Source organism: Siphateles boraxobius, unplaced genomic scaffold (genome assembly GCF_051911475.1).
Source record: "Siphateles boraxobius isolate OS27281-9 unplaced genomic scaffold, OSU_SipBor_1 9, whole genome shotgun sequence".
Taxonomy (NCBI): domain Eukaryota; kingdom Metazoa; phylum Chordata; class Actinopteri; order Cypriniformes; family Leuciscidae; genus Siphateles; species Siphateles boraxobius.
In genome coordinates, this window is record NW_027509219.1 from 19,439,568 (window position 1) to 19,462,930 (window position 23,363).

At 38.1% G+C, this 23,363-nt stretch overlaps 1 protein-coding gene across 12 annotated transcripts; it reads left to right on the plus strand.

The window, feature by feature from the left end:
* Positions 1–566: 566 nt before the first annotated feature.
* Positions 567–22,330, plus strand: kdm5bb (lysine demethylase 5Bb). 12 transcript variants are annotated; one of them, XM_077223313.1, is made up of 28 exons: positions 567–614; positions 4,160–4,237; positions 4,728–4,850; positions 5,333–5,503; positions 6,129–6,185; positions 7,525–7,668; positions 8,063–8,156; positions 8,315–8,433; positions 8,746–8,904; positions 9,055–9,174; positions 9,325–9,483; positions 9,605–9,786; positions 10,513–10,675; positions 10,755–10,874; positions 11,022–11,216; positions 12,436–12,617; positions 12,816–12,940; positions 13,432–13,582; positions 14,784–14,898; positions 15,034–15,404; positions 16,164–16,302; positions 16,432–16,614; positions 17,212–17,370; positions 17,458–17,931; positions 18,348–18,444; positions 18,554–18,726; positions 19,605–19,841; positions 21,414–22,330. In XM_077223313.1, exons 1-28 carry the CDS (start codon positions 582–584, stop codon positions 21,546–21,548), a joined length of 4,458 nt encoding a protein of 1,485 aa, XP_077079428.1. In that variant the 5' UTR covers positions 567–581; the 3' UTR covers positions 21,549–22,330. The 12 variants fall into 12 exon arrangements, with proteins under 12 accessions (XP_077079428.1, XP_077079429.1, XP_077079430.1 ...); XM_077223314.1 differs by having other exon boundaries at positions 570–614; positions 16,435–16,614; XM_077223306.1 differs by having other exon boundaries at positions 586–934; positions 16,435–16,614.
* Positions 22,331–23,363: the final 1,033 nt, after the last annotated feature.

A 23,363-nucleotide genomic window follows, 5' to 3' on the forward strand; every position in this document is an offset into this window, starting at 1 on the left:
GGCGGAGCGTTGACGGCTTAGAGCGCATGCTATTGGCAGAAGTGGATGTAAATACACACAGAGCTCCTAAAGTTTCTAAATTAACAGTGAACAGAGCGGAACAAGTGTACTCTTATGAATTTTCACGTGATCGTACAAGTCGACAATGGATTTGAACTTGTAAAACCTTGTTACTCACAACTGTTTGCCTCTGGTATCTCTGTACACTGGCACAAATTGTTTTCCTCGAGCATACAAACCGCTGAATAAAAATATCATTTTTTCTCTCTCAAATAAGTGACAAGATAGTATAAAGGGTGCAATAGTTTATGACAGGAACTTTTATTTGAAGGCGAGGTAACGTTAAGTAGTAGGTTTAACTTACTTTGTTTCTGGATTTTCAATAGCGGGTTTGGCGTGCACTAATTTCAACGAACAACGTAACGTATTTCCAGCTATTATCGTTACGCGTCAAAAAGACAAACGATTTAAATAATACGGCAATTAAAGGTAAGTATCACGGGTTAATTATTTATTTAAAGTGTTTCTTCAACGCTAGAAATTAGTGGACACGCACGCTTTGTCTCTAGATTTTTGAGCGGATGTGGTCTCAGCCTAAGAGCAGTCACGTCACGGTGAGTGTGTGTATGTATGTGCGCGCGTGTGTGTTGATTGTTCGTGTTGTTCAAGTGTTTGCCGGACTAGGGGAGTAACGGACGGCCAGACCTTGTTGCGGATCCCAGGAAGTTCTGTCCCCGCTTCTCTGAGCGACTCGATTCTGCTCCGGAACAGGACCTGCAGGATGACCCAGCGGGGCCCGGCTGAGTTTACCCCACCGCCCGAGTGCCCGGTGTTCGAGCCTAGTTGGGAGGAATTTGCAGACCCGTTTGCCTTTATCAATAAAATCCGGCCCATCGCCGAGAAAACGGGGATCTGCAAGGTTCGACCGCCGCCGGTGAGTGCTGCCCGGATGGTCTGAATCGGACCGGTTGATCCGGGCCGGATCTGCGGAGTGATTCTGAGCTCGATTTAAAGGGAAATGTCTAAACATGGCGGCGCAGTGACAGCACTGCCGAACCGCTTTGTGTGTCTATAGGCATCATATCAGTTGAATTTCCGAAGCTCTGCCGGGTATGTGCTCGACCTGCGGACCCGCATGACCCGGATTTCTGACCCACGAGCGCAATAACGTTGCTCACTACACGCAAACGTCGCGGATGTGTGAATATTATAGAGTAACATGGCTCTTTATAGCCGCTATAAGTGTAGTTTACGGCCTGTCTCGGTTCTAGTACTGGATTAAACGTCACATTTACTTAGTTTAGTTTGCTGATTGTCAGTGATTATCGTTGATATAAAATATCGTATTATAATTTATATATATTTTATATTGAATTAGTAGTCGTGGTATAGTTGCTTCTGCATCTTTGTTGACATTGACGAACAGAAACCCCCATCTGTTACCTCATCATTTGATTGAAAGGCTAGAAATGAGTTCAATATACTTTTTAACGAGAATTTAATGTCCTCATACCAGACAGAGAAAAAAAGACAAAAACATCAAGAGACAATGAGATACCTGCCAATGCGGAAATAAACTTCCTTTCATTTTCACCTTAGCAAACTTAGGCTACTTTAAATGGTCATTAATTGAGTTTAGTCTATATTGTTTTGCATTATTGCCTATATGAACAGATTAAGCATACAATGATTGTATACATTAGGCTATATTTTCTATTCTGATCAGAGCAAATCCATTCTGTTACAAAAGTGGTTGTGTGCGGATTAGATTAATGCAATTAATTAATTACCGTTTATACCCAGCGACTAAATATAGTTAACATATTAGCGAAATGATCCAGTTCAGACCAGCGGCGTTAATCTGAATCCGAACTCCTAACTCCCGAACCTGTCTAAACCAGTTTGAAGGGTTTCAGTGGTTCTGATGGCGTCTTTGTATAGTGAACATTAGACGAGTCCAATGACAAGAACATTATAATTTATTCATGTCTGAAGAAGGTTGTATGTGTCTGACAACCCGATTATGTGTTTCATAATATGTATTTTCATGTTTATGGACATTAAAACTAGTTTTTGTCTTCAAGCTATTTTAAATGCCATTTACTTATTTATTGTCAATTCTCGCTCCATCTGTTATGGCCATGACGCGCTCTGGATCAAACTCGCTGGTTCTGATACTGGCTTCGGGTTCGATGTGAATTCGGGTTCTTATATGAATCTATTAGATTCGCAGCTATGTGACGTGGTTCACGGCACGCATGAGGTCGCAGATGAGGGAAAGCGTAATTACGTTTAACAAGCGACGATTAACGGGTAAAACATGTCAAGAATCATTATAGTACGATGGCTTGATATTATGAACTCATTAATAAACCATAAAGTAATATTTTGCGAAGGTTCTGAAGCTGAGAATGTGGGGCTCTTGCTTTCTACCACCAACATATGTGCGTTGGACCCCGGCACGTTTTAAACCATTTTGACCGTGTAAAGTGATTCGTAGGTTCGGTTCGGCTGATTCTGGTCCGAACCCTGTGGATGGATAGATGAAGTCTTCGGGCCGGGCGCGTCCTCCATGTTGCGAGCTTTGGAGTGAATGAACCATCTGGCCATTTTGTGTCTTTCTGTAACTATGCTGCCTAAACAGCAAACAAGGAAATACTGTAATAAATGGTCTCAATATGCGCACAACTCACCTGCATTTCATAGAATTTGTGTAGCTGTCGTAGTAGATGCAGACTGTGGTGAATATTGTTCATAAGACAGGAAGAAATCTGTGTATAATGTAGTCAATGATCTCAATGCACAGTGTGGTTTTAATGTATACAGACTCCTGCACTGGTGTGTGTCTAATGGATATGCCATTTTATGCACTTCGAGGCAGGAAAAAGTATTTCTCTCTTCTTTTTTTTTACAAAAACTATTGTTTTGTATTCCTCAGGTACTGATTACATAATTACACTATTAATAGGCTAAATGTATAAAAGCAAACGTATCTGCATTTTAAGTTCACTGATGCTAAAGAGGTGTGGATTTGCAGCAAATTTTGATTATGGTTATCTTGGGGTTCCTTATTTGGTTAAGAAAGGGTACCACTTCATTGATCCCAAGGGGAAAATGTCTGGTCTCTGTAATCAAACTGTTAATTACATTGTGTGTACCTGGAGACACGATTGTGTGTGTTGCAGTTTTTCTGAGTGCAGTTGTAAGCTTGTGGTTAAGGGAGGCTGTATACAAAGAAGATGTGTTAAACTTAGACCCCCCAAAAAATTTATATAGGGGACTGAGCTATAAAAGAAAACCATAATTCCACCGTTTAGCCATCTACAGCAGGTTGCGTGTGATTAAATGTGATATTTTTTTAGATCACTTTTAGCCACTGTGTTAAGCAGACACACATTCACAAGTCTGTTGACCACAAACCACAGTGTACCGGTCACATTTGTACAGGGTTGTCTTTGTCAGATCTTTTCAATTACATTTTTGAATGCAAAGGGGAAAAAAATAATGAAAGAGAAGCAACTAAGTTATCTTATTTTGCTTCTGAAATTGTGTACTCTATAAAATGTGGTGTTCCAATGGTGTGTTTTTACATGTGTTTATGTAGATATTTTGTGTCCCCGTTTAATTTATCAGTGTCCAGTACCCTCAGAATGAAATTCTTATCTGTAAACATGAAAAGTGGTTACCTTCTAATCAAAAGCTTCTTGTTTTTGTGTGCACGGGCAAACACATTCTTGATGATTTCAAAAGGCTGTTGAATGAATTCAGAAAATCGGAAAGCTAAAGATAAATAATTTCTTTGATAAAGCCTCTCCTGTTTCGAACATGTTTGTGTTCATGACCTCAGCGGTAATGAGTCAGAGGCTGGACTCAAGGACGTAGTCTGCAGTTTGGATTTGCTGTTGATGGAAATAAAGTTTGTTTTTGTGAACATTATAACTTTTAACTACAAATGTAGAATGAAAATTGCACAGGACCATACAATGAATGGTTCATTTTCCCTTTGGATGTCACACCTTGATTTTTAATGTGAAATTTTGCTGACATTGCATATTAAACTTAAATAAACTTAAGAAATCAAGAAATTTAAAATAAATATCAAAAGTATACGAAATTTAAATGTACTAATTGTATGTTAACTTTGTGTCTGTGTGTTTAGGACTGGCAGCCTCCATTTGCATGTGACGTTGACAGACTTCATTTTACTCCACGAATCCAGAGACTCAACGAGCTAGAGGTAATTGTACGATTTTGATTTGAGCTGAAAAATTGTGTATAGAAGTTTGGCTATATTCATGAGGGTCAAATATTTCGAAATATCCACTCAAATATAGAGAGACATGCTGACAACTAACTTGCGGGGTCATCTGAAGTGCTTTTCACTGTTTGAAAAACATAAATCTGTCAAATCAGTCTACTGATATCAACAGGTTTGTCGCAGGGTTAGGTTTGGGGTCAGGGTTTTGCAAATATCATCGCCTCTGTTGAAAAAAACACTGTGTCTATGAGATGTCGTCAGTAATATAGCGAAACTTGAAGGGTGCATGTTTGCATTGTAAGGTCAATGGTCACAGTCTTGTCAGCAAAATTTGGGTCTTCTGAGATGTCTGATATTAAAAAAACACCTCCTCCGAGATGCTTAATAATTGACATGCACCATCCACAATGTTGCTGATTCTTATTTTCTCGTTTTCTTTGCACCTCCATCAACCCCCCTCTTCTCGCAGGCTCAAACCAGAGTTAAACTCAACTTCTTGGACCAGATTGCTAAGTTTTGGGAACTACAAGGATGCACGCTCAAAATTCCACATGTGGAGCGGAAGATCCTCGATCTGTACCAGCTGAACAAAGTGAGTGAGTCTTTGTACTGTGCAGTATTTCTTAAGATCCATTAATTCTCTTAAGATTGTTAGCTGAAACCTGTGACTCATATCTGTATGTGTCTCAGAGTAAGGGCCGGTTCACACTAAGGACGATAACTATAACAATAAGTGTAAAGTTTTAAAAATAGTTCTAATTCTGTGAGAATGGGAAAGAGGAAAAATATTGTTGGAATCACTTTCAGAAATATTTTTGAACGATGAACTCATGAATGATAAAAACATTGAGAGCAAATCAAAAAATCAAAAATTCATAAAGAGACAAAACTGCAGCATGTGGTTATAATATTCTTTGTTGGTGTGGATGTTAATATAGTTATTATTAGTGTGAATGGACCTTAATTCGTGTTACCGCTGGGTTCTTTATCCTTGACCAAGAGAAACTAAAGTGTTGATAAATGTTAATTATATTTTTACAATGAAGTCCAAAACTCTCTTTCTACATCTGCCAGTTGGTTGCAGATGAGGGCGGATTCGATTTGGTTTGTAGAGAAAGGAGATGGACGAAGATTGCCATGACGATGGGTTTTGCCCCAGGCAAAGCTGTGGGGTCCCACCTGAGAGCCCATTATGAGAGGGTCCTGTATCCTTACAACCTCTTCCAGTCTGGGACAAACCTGCTGGTGAGTATAACTTATGGATGCATCAAATCAATATATCACGCACTCCTGCATGACTGCTGAAAGCTTTATGCAGAGTTCACCGTGTGTGTTTGGGCGGCTTTTGGGGTTAGTCGGGTTACGGCTGGTCTGTAGTATTAAAGCTGGGACTTCGGGTTTAGCAGTATTAGTTTGTGCTCTATTAAGGTCTGATGGAGTATTATCTGTGCATAAATACAATCTGTGGTTGTTAAGTGTGTTTTATTGTGTTCTATCTGCTTGTTTTCTGTATTGTGTGCTGATCTTTTCAGCGTTACTGCTTTTTGTGCTGCAGCCTCTGCCAAATGTGGTCGCAAATGACTTCTTTTGTCTTTAGAGACGATATATTATCAATATCTATTAACTGGATGTTTTGAAAAGCACAAAAACTATCATATTCATGTCTTTTTTTTCCACACTGTAAATATATATTACATTTTTAATGCAGTCAGCGGTAATATGCAAGAGCAAATGAAAAGTAACTTGGAGCCTAACTTATTTTCTTTCCACTGACTGAATGCTTGACATCTCTGTTAGAGATGTCTGTGACCTCTGACCCCGAGGTCACTGGCAATATGTCTGTAATGTTGGGTGCTCTTTTCTACATCAGGCTCCTGAGATCGCAGCCAAACTGTCAAGTTTTAGGGCACCTCCTGGGATGGAGGAGGTACGTTTCTACTTTCCCCATTACTTAATCTGACGATTTAAATATGGTGTCATTATGGGACCTGTGGCAATTCATGTTTTTCATTTAGTAGTCGCTGTGGCTCTTCACTCTCCATCTTTAAAGTGTAAAAATTATGGATCATATTATTAAAATCATTCATTACCCCTTTATTAATGTTTTGCATGAAATGTCTCCTTAGTTCTTTATTGTAATGATTTGTAAACATTTCCTTTTGCTGCTTTTGTCAGCATGTGTGTGTTTGTTTATTTTTCTTAACGCAGTGTTTTGCTTTTTGAGTTTGGGTAACAAATGGGAGCAAGCTGTTGTTTCTGTGACGGACAGCATTCAACCCGTCCTGACCCCCACCAAACCCGTAGCCATCCTGCCGAGACACTGTTGCTTTAATTCTCCACCTACTTCTCTTGTCTTTTTCACTTGCTGCTCTTTCTGTTTTTGTCTTTTTGACTTCGGCTGCATCTTTTCTTCCACCCCTCCCCCCTCCCACTCCTCCACTCCTCCTCTCCTCCTCTCAACCACAGAGTCTGTGACCTGCTTTCTGTTCACCATAATCTCTTTACACCTCCAGCTGTTCTCTCTCCTCCCTCTATCTTCTCTTTCTACGTTAATCTGTAATCTGATAGTTGTAGCAAGCATAACCGGGAATGTTGAGGATTTTTCCTGCATGCAATCACAGATGTAACGCTCTTTAAAGGCCAGGCTAACAGGTTATTCACACATTAGCACAGATTTTCTGTGGAGTGGAGGTAAATGATGACGGTGATTTAGAGGGAATTTTTTAAAAGTGTAAAGTTTCACAATTTCGAGTGTGGAGAACTGAGCTGACCTTAAAATGACCTTTGACACTTCATTAGCTGCAAATTCAAATCTTAAACATCACTCTGGAAAGCATGTTTTTATTAAATTAAACTAAAGGAATAGTTCATGCAGAAATTAAGTTTTTTAAACATTTTACCACCCTCATGTTGTTCTCAACCTGTGTGATTGACTTTCTCTACACAAATGGAGATTCACAAACTGTTATTTTCCATGGGCTGCCAAGCGAAAAAAAAAAGAAAAAAAAAAAGAGTACAATGTAAATCATTTGCTGAAAATCTTGGCATTCAGCTGTAGCTTTTTAATCACATTTGCAACATGGAAAAGAGCAGTTTGGACATTCTGCCCAACATCTCATTTTGTGTTTGACAGGGGAAAAATAAATTAATTCAAGTTTAAAACTACATGAAAGTGAATTATGACTGCATTTTCATTTCATCAAGTTAATTTCCATACAGAAGGGCTCATATAACCGGGTGAGTTGTGTTTTTCTTGTTTTCCTCAGTGTCTCCAGAAGACTCCAGTGGATGATGTAAATGACAAAGATAAAGAGTATAAACCCTACGACCTGATGCAGAGACAAAACATTCATGTCCAGCCCAACGACACAAGCGCACCTGCTAGAAGAGCCAAGAGGATGAAAACAGAGGTGAATGTAAACACTCGCACTCATGAACACTGTATGTTCATAATCGCAATCTGCCTCCATTTTGTCAGTTTTGATTAAAGTTGTTTTACTTCACCATTTTTATTTTTCACAAAGGCTGTATTTATTCTATCAAAAATGCAGTAAAAAGTAATATTTTGAAATATTATAATTTAAAATGCTGTTTTGGTTGTGCTGCTTAATATTTTTGTGGAAAACATAATTTAAGTATTCTTTGATTAATATAAAGTTTAAAAGACTTTTAAAAACATTAAAAACTGTAATTTTTGATCAATTGAATTGCTGAATCAAAGTATTAATTTCTTTTAAAAAATTAAAAAAAAAATAGATTCTCTGTTAGCATTTTAACTCACTTGCTCAATGTCTGTGTCTGTAGTCTGGCTGTGTTAAGTCGGAAGAGGGTGAGGGATGTGAGAACAGACCCAATCTCAGGAGGAGGATGGGTTCCTTCGTTGCCAAGCCTGAACCAGGTGTGCAACTAACCCCTTGCATCTAACCTCACATGACTCACAGATCTTCAGTAGCCTGTATCTACAGTCAATCATGCAAAGCAAACATGATTAGCATAGCTTTTATTAGTCAAATCAGTGTATTTATATTAACAAATGTGTTTGTATTTGTGTATTAGAGAGGGAGATCCCTATACAGGTGAAGCAGGAACCTGTGGAGATAAATGAGCTGATTCCTGAACCAGAAAAAAGCAAATCACGTTACAAGAAAAACATCCTCCCTCCTCCAGTGAGCGTGGTGAGTTTCCTCCCCTCTCTCTCATTCAAAACTAAGTTCTGCTGAGCTTTTCTCTCACCTGTAAATCAGAACCGTGGACAAACTGATTTTGTTCGTCGTAGTTTAGAGTCTTTACAAGTTAACTCATCTCATTTATTGATCTTAAACCATTGACGTTGAGTAACTATATAATTTTATACAATACTGTGAAATAAATTCAAGTTCACTTAAGCTATATTTCTTTTGTAACTATAAGCTCTATTCAAACACTTTGTGTAGCTAAACCTTGTAAACGTGGCTTGTGATATCATAGTGCTCTCTGTCTTTCTCTAGGTGGACCTGTATGTGTGTTTAGTGTGTGGAAAAGGGAATGATGAGGATCGTTTGTTGCTATGCGACGGTTGTGATGACAGCTACCACACCTTCTGCTTGATCCCACCCCTAAGTGAGGTTCCTAAAGGTGATTGGAGGTGCCCTAAGTGTCTGGCTCGGGTGAGTTTGCATAGTAAAAAGTTACAAGGTTTGTTCATCATTGAATCTGAACAGTTCTGCTTTAGCATCTCTATCCAGTCAATGTTGCTTTTAAAGAGACTTTGATTCAGTAGAATAGATGATTGACTCATAATTTATGTGTTTCTGCAGGAGTGCTGTAAACCTCAGGAGGCGTTTGGCTTCGAGCAAGCGTACAGGGACTATTCTCTGAAATCCTTTGGGGAAATGGCAGACTCCTTCAAGTCAGACTATTTCAACATGCCCGTTCATGTATGTACGAAACCCTACTGAGACTCGAACGTTGACTCTCAAGAGTATATACAAATATAATGTTAAAACATAAACTAAGCTTAACATAATAACCACTGATGTTGATGTTAATTTTGGTCCTGTGAACACTGAATATGGTGTTTGTTGTAGATGGTACCCACCGAATTGGTAGAAAAAGAGTTTTGGAGATTGGTCGGCACCATTGAGGAGGATGTGACCGTGGAATATGGCGCTGATATAGCCTCAAAGGAGTTCGGAAGCGGTTTTCCAATCAAGGGCGGAAAGTTTAAGGTTGCACCGCATGATGAGGTACAACTGAAATATCAGATTTTGAGATATTACTCAGAATGTCTGACATTTTTTTCCATATGTTATACACCCTGTTTCCATCACTGATTTAGTTATTCTGTGCTGTGATTGTTTGCTGTAGAAATATCTTAATTGTGGGTGGAACCTGAATAACATGGCCATGATGACACCGTCAGTGCTGACCCATGTCACTGCTGATATCTGTGGCATGACTTTGCCGTGGCTCTACGTTGGCATGTGCTTCTCCTCTTTCTGCTGGCACATTGAGGACCACTGGAGCTATTCAATCAACTACCTGCACTGGTAATAAGCACAATTTCATGCCTAAAAAAGGGAGAAATATACTTATATTAGTTCTTATATAGTGCAGCATGCTGAACTGATTGTGCTTCTGTCCCCTACAACCTTGTTTTTGCTTTAAATTAGGTGTCTGCTATAAATAATCTAAAACACAGTCACCCATGATAGTCTGTGTTATCACAGAGAGGAAATATCTGAGATTGATATAACTAAATTGTCCTTTACACAATTTTTTTAAGGAAAGAAATTCGTACTTAAATTCAGCAAGGTAGCATTATAAAAAGTGACAGTGAAGATATTTATAATGTTACAAAAGATTTATATTTCAAACAAATGCTGTTCTTTTGAACTTTTCATTCACCTAAGAATCCTGAAAAAATGCATCACTGTTTCTGTAAAACATTAAGCAGCACAATCTGTTTTCAACATTGATAATGATAAAAAAAAAAATTCTTGAGCATCAAGTCAGCATGTTAGAAGAATCTTTGAAGGATCATGTGACACTAAAGACTGGAGTAATGACTGCTGAAAATTCAGTTTTATATGTAAATATATTAAAATTGAAAACCGTTAATTTAAATTGTAATATATGTCACAATATTACTGTTTTTACTTTACTTTTATTAAGTAAATGCAGCCTTGGTGAGCATAAGAGACTTCTTTCAAAAACCTTACCGAAAACGTTCATGCATGAGTGAAGACCTTGATGATGTGTTTTGTGTGTGTCAGGGGAGAACCTAAGACCTGGTACGGTGCTCCTGGTTTTGCCGCTGAGCAGTTGGAGGCAGTCATGAAGAAACTGGCCCCGGAACTGTTTGAGTCTCAGCCGGATCTTCTACACCAGCTCGTCACAATCATGAACCCCAATACACTCATGGCCCATGGAGTACCAGTGAGTAACGTTTATACACACAATTACAAGTCACACACTCACATAAAGAACCTGTGAGTAACGCATGCTCTGTTTTTAGATTTACAGAACCAATCAGTGCGCAGGAGAGTTTGTCATCACTTTTCCGCGATCCTATCACAGCGGCTTCAACCAGGGCTTCAACTTTGCCGAGGCTGTGAACTTTTGCACCGTGGACTGGGTGAGCTTTTCATTGATCAATCCTGCTGTTACACTGGTCAGGTCTGAGAGCTGAGTATGGAGAGTTTTTTTTTTTCTGCAGTTATTTTTCCTGTATTTTTTTTTGTAATCTTCTGTTACTACTTTGCTTTGTACATTTGGTGTGCAGATGCCACTGGGGCGTCAGTGTGTGGATCACTACCGCCTGCTGCACCGTTACTGTGTGTTCTCTCATGATGAGATGGTGTGTAATATGGCCACGAAGGCTGACAACCTGGACGTGGTTCTGGCGTCAGCCGTACAGAAGGACATGCGGGTCATGATAAGAGAGGAGAGAGAGTTACGGGACAAAGTTCGTAAGATGGTGAGAGGACACAAACAAAACTTGTCAAGTCTGTGTATATGTGTGTGCTGCAATTTGTGTGAATGACACTATAGTGTAAATTTATCCAATAGTGTTCATTACTACTCTCACACACGGAAAAAACAGATTCTGTATTTCTGATATGCGAATCTGTTATAATTCAATAAAACAACTATCGGCACTTTATGATCCTATCTATCTACCCATGTTCATAATAATCATTATATTATATTATGTTCAGGGCTTGACAATCACCCCCGCCAAATGCAAGTGTATATCAGCAGTGGCGTGTAACACATTCACGCCTACTAGCCATTTTGGCGGGTTTAATTTTCAATACATTTTTCAATTGTAGCCTTTTAAAAAGACAGCTGAAATAATAAGTTAAGTGCAATGTAGTTTTGTCAAAAATATAGATTTTTTTCCAGATACATATCAATACTGAAATATCTGAAACTCCTCCAAAACTAATTTCCCGCAGAATAGATACCCGATACCAGCTGTGCTTTCTCGCTCTCTCATCTCTCAGAAAGGGAGTTGAAACACAAACCCGCCTCCCCTAACTCTCCTAATTTGCTGCCTGATTAATATTGTTGGCGTTATAGGGCTTGAATATTGGGGAGGGATTGTGCATATTGCACATAATTTTATGTATATTAGCTTTATAAAAGAGTATAATGGGTACGTGCTTCAGGTCTTAAAGTGACAACTGCCAAATTATGAGATGATATAAAAATGATCTATATGGCAGTTTTTGCCCATGGTATTGATGTCAAAATTGTTGGCCAGCGAAAATACTGAGTGGCTAGTAAATTTAGAAAACCACTAGCCACAGTGGCTAGTGAGCAAAAAAGTTAATGTCAAGCCTTTATATTATATTATATTATATATTTTTGAGTTGTCGATGTTAAATTGACCATGTGTTAAATTGAGATTAGTTAAATATAATGTAATTGTGTTTAGTTTATTCTAGTAATGCAAATTTGAGCAATTCAGTGACAGATTAACTACAAAAAAATTGTTTCATTAATTGTCAGCCCTAATGAATATATAACATAATATGGTAGTGGTCATGGTGGTGTATAATATTGGTTACTTTAATATGTTAGAGATTCTAGTAATGTCTGATTCTGCCACTTTTCATAATTATGCAATATTATGTATATATATATACTTGTCTATAAATGATCATTTGTTAATATTCTCTCTCTCTCTGTAGGGGGTGGTCCAGTGTGAGTTGTTTGAATATGACTTGCTGGCAGATGATGAGAGACAGTGCGTGGTGTGTCGCACCACCTGTTACCTCACTGCTCTCACCTGCCCCTGCAGACCAGGAGTCCAGGTGTGTCTACACCATGCCTACGACCTCTGCTCCTGCCCTGTCTCCAACTACACACTTAAGTAAGTCTCCACTCCATTGCTTTCAGTACTCCTCAATCACCTTATTTAAAAATTCATCAAAGAAAATACATATATTCACATGTATTTATTATATTACATCACTGAAGTGATTCCACTGCTAATAATCATAAACAGTGGTGCAGATTTCTTGAGTGAATGTGGTGAAAGTTTCACTCAATGCAATGCTCAACCACACAGTTACCGTTACACACTGGATGACCTTTACCCCATGATGAACGCTGTGCGGCAGAGGGCGGAGTCTTATGACAAGTGGGCGTCAAAGGTTACAGAGGTCTTGGAAGCAAAGCTAGACAAGAAACGCAGTGAGTTTCACTCTGAAAACTTCCAGAACTGATAGTCTTTGAATGTTTTTGAATGAGAATCCACTTTCAACATGTAGTTTTATTATTATTATTATTATTATTATTATATAAAAATATATAAATAAATGTATTTATACAATAAATTAAATTTGATGATAAATTCATTTTGTTTTCTTTCAACAAAGTACATAAAATTAAAACTTATTATTTACTTAAATTTTCCTGGTCTGAATGTACACAATCATCTGTATGATATTCTAAAGAAGAATTTTTTTTTTATACCAAGCAAAAAATTTATTAACCTTTTTCCTGCGCATGTAGAAGTTATTGCCCACTTTTTACAAGTTTTAAGTTCAAAATCAAATCTCACAATAAATGTAACATTTCATGACTGAAAAACTAAATTCTATGACTGAAGTTAAATGCATTTGTGAGTACCATGTAATGCGTTTTACATCTGCCTCTGGCCCTCTCTCTATTTTTCGCTGTAGATGTCTCCGTGTTTCGCACCCTTCTAGAGGAGTCTGATGAGAATTCGTTCCCAGAGAACGATCTGTTACGTCAGCTAAGGCTAGTAACTCAAGATGCTGAGAAATGCTCGTCTGTTGCTCAGCAACTGCTAAACCGCAAGAGGCAGACCAGGTACACACACACACACACACACACACACACACACACACACACACACATAGACTATAATGAAACCTACTCAAACAAGCCAGATATATATTGTAATATTATAGGTAATATTTTGAAATATTATTACAATTTAAAATATCTGTTTTCTATTTTAATGTAATTTATTCTTGTGACAGCAAAGCTGAATTTTCACCAGCCATTACTCCAGTCTTCAGTGTCACATGATTCTTCAGGGATCATTCTAATTTGCTTATTTGGTGCTCAAGAAACATTTATTATTATTATTAATGTTAAAATATATCAATAGCCGCTTTTCCAACGTAAAGCCAAACTGTTTTGAGAACGGTAAGGAACGGTTCCAGTTATGTTTCCACTTGAGCCTGGTTTGGCACAGCACCACGATTACAAACCATTCTCGACCCGGAATTATCGGAACGCTTGGCTAACCGTGCCGAACCGTGCTGGTAGAGAGCGTGTAGAGACGTTGCAACTTAGGATTGGTCACTTGTCTGTTGCCTGTCTACCAATTTCTTTGTAGCTGGCTAAGTGCTATTTGAGCAACGTAAACACAAAAAATAGATCATAACGGTCACTATGTGTACATCTCATATCGTTACTCTTGCGTTACCAAAGGCAATGACTGATGCATTTCTATTACATTCCAAATAACTGTCATCCATACCGACTTGGCCAGATCGTCACGGAATGGAACGTTTAATGAAAGAACAGTTTTCATAGCGATTCTCTGATTAGTATAGAATGTAAAAAAAAAAAATAGCGCATATCTGAAATATACATATTTTGTGTGAATTTAAATGTCTGCACTGTCACTTTCTATCAATTCAATAAGTTCTTGCTGAATAATATGTTTTCACATTTCACTTAACATGCGTGATGCGTCTAAAAAATGGTGGAGCTTGAAATGGATTGTTGAAAAACAACTGCATTGCAACTCTCAGTGACATCCGTCTATACACATACTTGCATAGTGCAAATGCAAGAATGACCTCTCACACACTCACTATACAAGTACTTCAACTCACAGTGTTTATTTCTGTTTATTTCCATTTAAGGGGAATTTCCAATGTAGTGGGCTTTGTTTTCCTGCACACAGTGGTTTGGTTTGGTCTAGACACGTGACATGTGAATTTTGTGTATGCTTTCATGCATTTGTTTATGTCTGTCTGCCGTCATCTGTCTGCAGGTATCGCACAGGCGGGGGTAAATCTCCTAATCAGCTCACTGTGGAGGAAATGAGATCATTTGTCCGCCAGCTTTATAACCTGCCCTGCAGCCTAACACAAGCACCACTTCTGAAGGTGACTGATACACACACACACACACACACACACACACACACACACACACATAGGCAGTCTTCCAGTAGATGAATGAGGCACAGTTCATCTCTAAACAGCTCATATAATAGAAGCTATTAACACTCTCTGTCTCAGGAACTGCTGAATAGCATCGAGGATTTCCAGCAGCACAGTGAGAAGCTTCTCTCCGATGAAGTGAGCGCAGATGTTGTTAGTGAGATCGAGTCCTTGCTGGAGGAGGGCTCTCAGTTCGACGTGTTTCTTCCGGAGTTGCTGCTGCTACGGGAGCGCTTGGAACAGGCACGGTGGCTGGCCAGAGTTGAGCAGGCAGAGGATCCGGTATCAAACCCCTGCGGTCTCTCTCTGGACAGCATGCGCCGGCTGATCGACCGAGGGGTCGGATTGACTCAGCATCCCTCCACTGAACGCACAATGGCTCGGCTGCAGGAACTGCTCACGATCTCAGAGGAGTTGGAGGAGAAAGCGCAGGCACTGCTGAAGGCCAGGTGGGGGCAGAGTGATGAGTGATGACACAGACTCCATATGATGATCCCCCTTCCTCAAATATAGGCAGAGAAAATATTATGTGTAAAGTAGTATTGAAAAGAAATTTGTAACAAATACGCTGGATGCTTTTTACTTTTTAAACAGTGCAATTCATCCATTTAAAAGAAAACCATCAATCAAAAAAGGCACAATTTATATTTGTCTACAAAATTAATTTGAATAATTCACCCTGAAGTCTTTTGATTTAAAAAAAAGTGTGATTTAAGTGTTAACTTTTAACAGGTAAATGGCATTGAATAGATAGTGTACCAGTGTTATTTAAATAAACTTAAAAAAACAACTCAAAAAGCCAATTATTAGATACTATAATATTATGTGAATTTGTCCTTTTGACATTTTTTATTAGTTATTTTTATATAGCTTTATTTCATTTTATTTATTTTTTCTTTAAGTCATTTTTGTACTTCAACTTATGCTTATGTTATTTAAATTAGTTTCCAAGACAACTTTTCATAAGGCTAGTTAGCCATTGCAGTGGGATCTCAGGTTTCAAGCTGTAACAATTTGGGAACCACTTCCTTTCATACAACAGATGAACATTTGCATCAGTTCAGGACAAAATGGAGGCTTGGAAATGCAAAGCAGCTCTTGAATGAGCCTGAATTAACTCCTGTGGTGCGTGCTGAGGACTTGCAGGAGGCTCCACTAAGTGATTGTGTAATGAGATGAATGACATTTGTTAATGTGTTTTCTTTTAGGCCTCCAGAGAGTTTAGAGACTCTCTATTCCATGTTGACTCAGGTGGACGGGGTGCCTGCATACCTGCCAAACTGCCTCCTACTACAAGACACATTGAACAGGGCTAAAGAATGGCTTCAGGAAGCTGAGGATTTACAGGTTGAACTATATATGCATTCTGCACACTAGGGTACTGTCTCGTGTCTGTTCATGTTTTTGAAGGGAGAAAAAAGATCAGTCAGTAATGTTAATGGTAGTTGTGATCCTTTGTGTTTGTGTTTGTGCTAGCAGGTGGCAGGTCAGTCTCCGGTTCTCAGCTCGCTCTCTGATATGGTTCTGAGAGCTCACGCTATTCCTGTGCGACTGGAGCCTCTGGAGCAGCTGGAGGTTCTGGTATCAGAGGTGCAGGCCTGGAAGGAATTAGCTGCAAAAACCTTCCTCGTCAAAAACTCCCCCTTCACGCTGTTGGAGGTTAGACTGGACAGTTTATTAAACTAATTGGAAATATTACGTTTTTTAAGTGGAATTTTTAACAATTTAAATAGACGTTTAGTTCTTAAATGATAGAAAGTTTCAAAATTAACTTCTAAAAATTGTTATTACCTCATAATGAATTAGAGGTTGGGTTTATATTGTGCTAAATTAAAAAAGAAAAGAATGAAAAAAGGCATAAAGAAAATTACTACAGATCATCATTGCAAAATAATCTACTTCAATGTAAAAAAAACACTTTGCTTTGCTTGCATTTATGATATACATTAATTATATATTGTTAATCTATGATGATTATGATTATAATATTTAAATACTGTCCCAATTATTTTCAAAAATAAAGCAAAGTGTTTAATTGTATTTAATTACATTTTATTTTAATTATTAACATATCTATAGATCTATGTTATGAGAATGCAATGCAAATACCAAAAATATGCAAAATATAATTTCATATTTTTTTGATTTTGGGGTGAAATATGACCTGAAAATGTTTTCATTCACTCATAAAGAAACTTTGTAAAACTTTGAATAAATAGTAGTTTAGGTTTTTCATGCTTCTGATCACCTGTGCAGGTCGTGTGTCCCCGATGGGAAGTGGGCAGCTCTTTGAAGAAGAAGATGAGGAAGGTTAAGGGAGAGTGCGTGTCATCAGGGAAGAAGAAGCTTGTGAAGCTGGACAGTGTGAGTGATGTGGAGAGAGCACTTTCAGACAGCAAAGACTCAGCATCCGCTGTGAGTTCGCTATACGATACATTTCAGAAATATTGTAGATGAACGAAAAGCTTCTCTTTCTCATTCACTTTTTTTTTTTTCTCGCAGATGTTTACTCTGGCTGAGGTTCGTTTAAAAGAGTTGGAGTCGCTATGCTCTCTCCGTGCAGCTAATGAATCGAAGCTCCTGCCTACAGCGGACTGCTCTGCTCTCAAAGTGTGTGTGTGTCAGAAGCCAGCCATGGGCGCCATGCTGCAGTGCGAGCTGTGTCGAGATGCTTTCCACAGCGTGTGTGTACGTGGGCCCTCGGATCCCCTCGACCCTGAAGCCTGGCTGTGTCCGTTATGCCTACGGTCGACTAAGCCTCCTATGGACAAGATCCTGACACTGTTGTCATCACTGCAGCGGATCCGTGTGCGTCTCCCTGAGGGTGACGCTCTACGTTATATGATTGAACGTACTGTCAGCTGGCAGCGGCGGGCACGAGAGATCATAGACTCTTATGATCTCTCGCCAACCTCTCAGGATTGTAGAGTAGCTTCACCTACAAAGAGCCACAGGACAACTGGGCACAACAGGAAGGTTAGACATTATTTCACACAGGCACCAGACTGTTAGTGGTTCGATGTTTTGTTTCCAAAGGGGTGAGAATCTTGCAGTCAGACTACTGTTACTTTTTTGCCATTTTTATTTTATTAATAATTATAATTATTGTTGTTTTTATCATTCAATTAAAATGAATATAATAAAATATATATTTATATTTAATTTCAGTTTTATTTGTAATATCTTTCAAGTAGTATCATAATTTACTACTTTTTTTTTATTAAAATGTTTACTTTTATTTCATTTTATCTTCATTATTTTTTAAAACAATATATATTGTATTTATTTGTGAATTACATCAGTTTACCCTTTTTTTTCCTTTCTTCGTAGCTGTGTAAAGCCATTTTTGCTTTTGTACCCAGCAATAAAGAGTCATTGTTGTTTTATTGTAGCAGCTGTGTGGATCTCCATCTCCGAGTCAGGACTGGCATGTTTCTGGGCAGGAACAGACGGTGTTTTACACAGAGCAACGCTGTATCCCTCTCCAGGGTCTGTCTCATTCTCACATTCACAAACTCAGAGCATTTTCTGAAATCTCACTGCAGAGCAAGTGCAGAATGACTGCTTGTTTTAAAATGAAACACGGTCTATGTTCCAGGTCTCAGTTCGGAGTTGGAGGAACTGATGGTGGAGGGTTTGCTCCTGCAGGTTTCTGTCCCAGAGACCCAGCAGCTTTACAGACTTCTGCTGTCTGGCGTCCCGACTATAAACACTTCCCACACAGAACACACACCCTACCTCACACAGAAACACTCCTCGCCGCAGAGAGAGGTAAAGAGTGCGAGGGTTTCATGCTGTTTAGCAATTACAATTCAATCACTATTTGAGAAGAATAATCAGGGTTTAAAATGCTATGGCAAAAGAGCTCAGCAGCAACTCCCCACTCCCATAAATCTTGAATTATATAATATAATTGAGTATCTTTATTTAGTCCGTATGGAAAATACTTACAGAACTGAGGCTGCTGAAAACGTAGGTGGCCACTATTTATGTTTTATTTAAAGCTCATTCATTTTTTTTTTTAAAATGAGGTCTTCAGTGGGGTCTAGATATTATTGTTTGATATCAAATAATTAAAAAAATGCATTTAAAAAAATACAGAATTAAGTTAACTTCTAAGCTAAAGTTAAAAATTGAAGGTTCCTCCCTCATTCAAATTAAACGGTATAAGTATATAACTCTGTACATCAATAATGATTATAGTAATTGCTTTGTAAGCATCTTGACAAAGTATGTAAATACCTAGTTCAAAGGTTTGGAGTCTTTTTTTAAATTTTTTGAAAGAAGTCTCTTATTCTCATGAAAGCTATATTGATTTGATCAAAAATACAGCAAAACAGTAATTTTGTGCAATTATTTCAATTTAAAATAACTCTTTTCTATTTATATATTTTTAAAATGTAATTTATTCCTTTGATGGCAAAGCCGCCATCACTACTATACAACATAATATGCTGATTTGGATCTCAAGAAACATATCTTGGTTATTATTATCATCATTGTTAAATAGTTGTGCTGCTTAATATTTTTGTGGAAACTTTTGTTGATCAACCAAAGGATCCTCAGCCTGAAAAAGTTTTGAAGACCTTTGTTTAAGAATTTATATTCATTACTTCTCTCTGTCTTGCTCTTTTTTTCTTTCTTTAAAGAGAGATGCAATCACTTCAGCAGAAAAGAAAGCCAAGCGGCGAATGAACAGAGAGGATACTGAGATCAGGGATAGAGGGATAAAGCCGAAAAGCAAGAAGCAGAGAATGGGTACGGAGAAGCGGAGAGAGAGGAAAGCAGCATCTGTCTCTGCATCAGACGTGTCTCAGTCGGAAGACTCGGAGGAGGATATGACCCTGTGTCCAGCAGAGAGCTGTCTCCAGCCGGAGGGGGAAGAGGTGAGGGAGTGAACGTAATGAGAGCTGCACAATTCTGGATAGACAACAGAAGAAAATGACGTCATTTCATAGGGGTTCTGACCAAATAATTGCTGCAGTCACTTTGAAAAATATTAATTTAATTTGAATGAATTAAAAAAAGAAATCAGTTTGAATGAATGAATGATTCAATGACTCACTCAAAAAGACTTCAATTTTTTCATTACTGGATGAATCAGCATTTTTAAAACAATTTTCTTGAATGAATGTTTCAATAGTTGTGTTTCCATCCACCTATTTTTATTTGCATTTTTGGATATCGCATAAACGCTGGATAGAAATGCCAAGATGCGCATAAAAAACTTTAGCACTCAATTGAGGCGGATCATTTTTTATATTATAAATAGACATGCGCATAAACTACGATGGAAATGCATGTAATGAATAAGTCCCCCAGTGCACAACAAAAAAAACCTCACGTGACTTTGCCTCAACAGTGGATGTGACTGGATAATTGAACTAACCACCGGACCAATTTTCCTGCACAGCATCTCAAATGTTTGTTTGATAATTCTGAAATGCCTAAGCCAAAGTCTGTCATCAAAATGATTTGGTATTATGACCTCCCAGAAGTGTCTCACATGATTGCGTTCCCAAATGCCAGGCATCCGAACGCATGATAACATGACAATGGCTTCCCTGATTCCAGCAACTTCCATTTTTATTACAAATATTTTTATGCCAATATCCCAGGAAATTATTAATTTGTTCTCTTGAACACTCTTGAAAATTTGTTCTAAAAAGCTGACAATATGGCTACTGTAGAATCAAAACTGTGAACATTTATAGACATTCTGGTATGTTAGTGTGCATTTTTGTTTTAAAATTGTTTGTTTTGAATTTTTTTTCTCCTTCTTTCTTTCCTGTCCTTAACATCAACCTGCTGAGGGACATCAGTTTAAAATTGGCCGGTGTTGGCTTTATCTGGTCCATTTTAAATGTTATGTATTATTATTGTGTATTGTCCCTGAAGTAAAAACTAAAAAATCAAAAACAAATAACACAAGGGATGGAACGCTGCTTTATTGCAATTATTTAATGCGCTATTCCAATTTGGGCACAAGTTAAATTCTCAACTTTGGATGGAAACATAGCTAAAGACAAATATATTTTTAACAGTCACTAGTCACCACCAACTGGTGTAATGATATAATCGATACAATCTTTATTTGAAGAATCAAGTTACTTTCAAAAGCTGACATCAGTATTTATATCCGAAATATAAACTTTTATCCCAGTACTTCTGTGATCATTTGAATTATTGTAACCCAGAAATAACGGTACTGTGTGGTTGTTTGTGAAGCTTTTTTTTTTTTTATACCTATACATGACAACTGCTCTCTCTGGCACAGCGAAAGCTGTGATGTTCGCTGTGATCTTACTGGTCAAAGGTTTAGATGACATAGCCGAATCAGTTTCATTCATTAGGAATAAGATCACGTGGATGTGTAAATCAAGATAGCCATCTTTTAAGGATCACTGTAGTGTGTGTGTGTGTTTGAATGTGTTTTGACTGGTTTCTCTCTGCTTCAGGTGTACTGGGTGCAGTGTGACTGCTGTAACCGCTGGTTCCATATGATATGTGTGGGGGTATCGGCAGAACTCGCAGCCGAGGAGGATTACATGTGCGTGACCTGCAACACAACCAACGCGGGCCGCCGGAAGTGAGACCGACGAGTGTGGCAATCGGTCTCCCACCCCATCCTCCTCTATCCATTCTCCTGGATGTGTAACCGACCTTCCCCTTCCCTATCCTACGACCTCTGACCTTTGTAACAACGGTGCTATTTTACTCTTTTTGTTGGACTCTATCGTCCTGAATGATACTATTTGGTCACCTTTTTGTATTTTTACAGCTTTTTTCCTTCTGTCGAACTGTTTGTGATTGTCTAAAACAATGATAAATATGCTAAATGCTGAATGAATATAGCGGTGCATGGGTTTGTGTTTGTGTTGCTTTCTGGTGTGGAGGAGAGACGCTCTCGTGAAACACAGCGAAGGTCTTCTGCATGCACGGCCAGAAACGCCACAACACAAGACAAACCAACAGTTTTCACCAAATACAATAAATAATAAATACAGAGAAACTATTTTTTGGAAACTTGCCGTTTCAGTACACAGGCATCTGGGATTCTCTCCGTTGTGTTGTTATATTTCCTTTTGTAGATTAGTTTTATTTATCGGAGCAATAATGTCGTTTGTAAGTTTCAGGTTTGGGCGGACTCAGTTGTGTTGGTGCTTTTAGAGATGGTGGTCAGATATTCAGGATATGTACCGGACACAGACGTCAGATTTGTAGCAGACAGAAGAGTGTAATGAACTGCCAGAAAACCTGCTCAAGCCGTTTTGAAGGGTGGGGGGTGTTAGGGTTTGGGGTTTGACTAGCTTGTTTAAAAAAAAAAAAGTGTCCCAATTTATAGTGTGAAATAAAACTCTTTGTTCTAATATCAGACAAAGCCTCTTCTCTTCATTTAGTGATCACTGGTAAGTGGTGCATCTGATTTCTTTACACTGATCACAGACCAGTGTCATTTTAGCATTGTTTATATAAAACTGAATTCGACCCTCTCTGCTGCTGGTATTAGTGTCTTTAGGTAACTCTAAGCCTTTCATGCTTGAACTTCTTAACCTAGGGTCATTTTTAACCCTGTTAAAAGACTACTTTTTTTAACTTATCAAGATTTTTGTAGATAACTATCGGTTTCACGTAAACTCTCTACTCTTCATATTAGAATAATAATCAGTAGAAAAGTTAATTTTTTTAACGCACAACAATATTCTTTTAACTTATTAAATTTACAGTAAATGCTGCTCTTTCTACTAATATAGAATTATTTTGCTATTATACCTTGCAAGAACTGGTGATAGTGCGGCCATCTAGTGGTAATTCTTATGCATTACATTTAATACAACTGCCAGAGCATCCGGCTGCTGCAAGCATTTATAGTCCAGTCATTTTATGACAAAAAAGCTTGAACAAATTGCAACAGAAGCAAACTCAACTGATTTTGTAAGGAAGAACTCTAAAGGTTAAAATTTTCACCCTATTCACGTGAGAAAAAGAAAGAATAGGCGTGTGAATATGCTATATTTGGGTCTTTTTCAAAACTTTCCCCTATAATGGGATTCTTCGGGGCTTTTTTTCCCCTTACTCAGGACATACTGAGGATACAAAATCAGTTGAGTTTGCTTCTGTTGCAATTTGTTCAAGGTTGACCCCCATTTTGGCTTAATGACTGGACTATTACCAATACATAGCCTACATGCATACATAAAACAGATTTTCTCGAAACCATTCATGCAATTGTCAAAGCACCTTTTTGAAAATGTATCTATATAGGCTACACAATAAACACAGTTCAGCTGTTTTCACACGCTTTAATTTTGTACCATGTTTTTTTTTTTTGCAAAACACAAAATGTCCGCATTTTTCACAGAAACACAAGCACATAATATTTAATATAGCCTAATCATTATCATTAA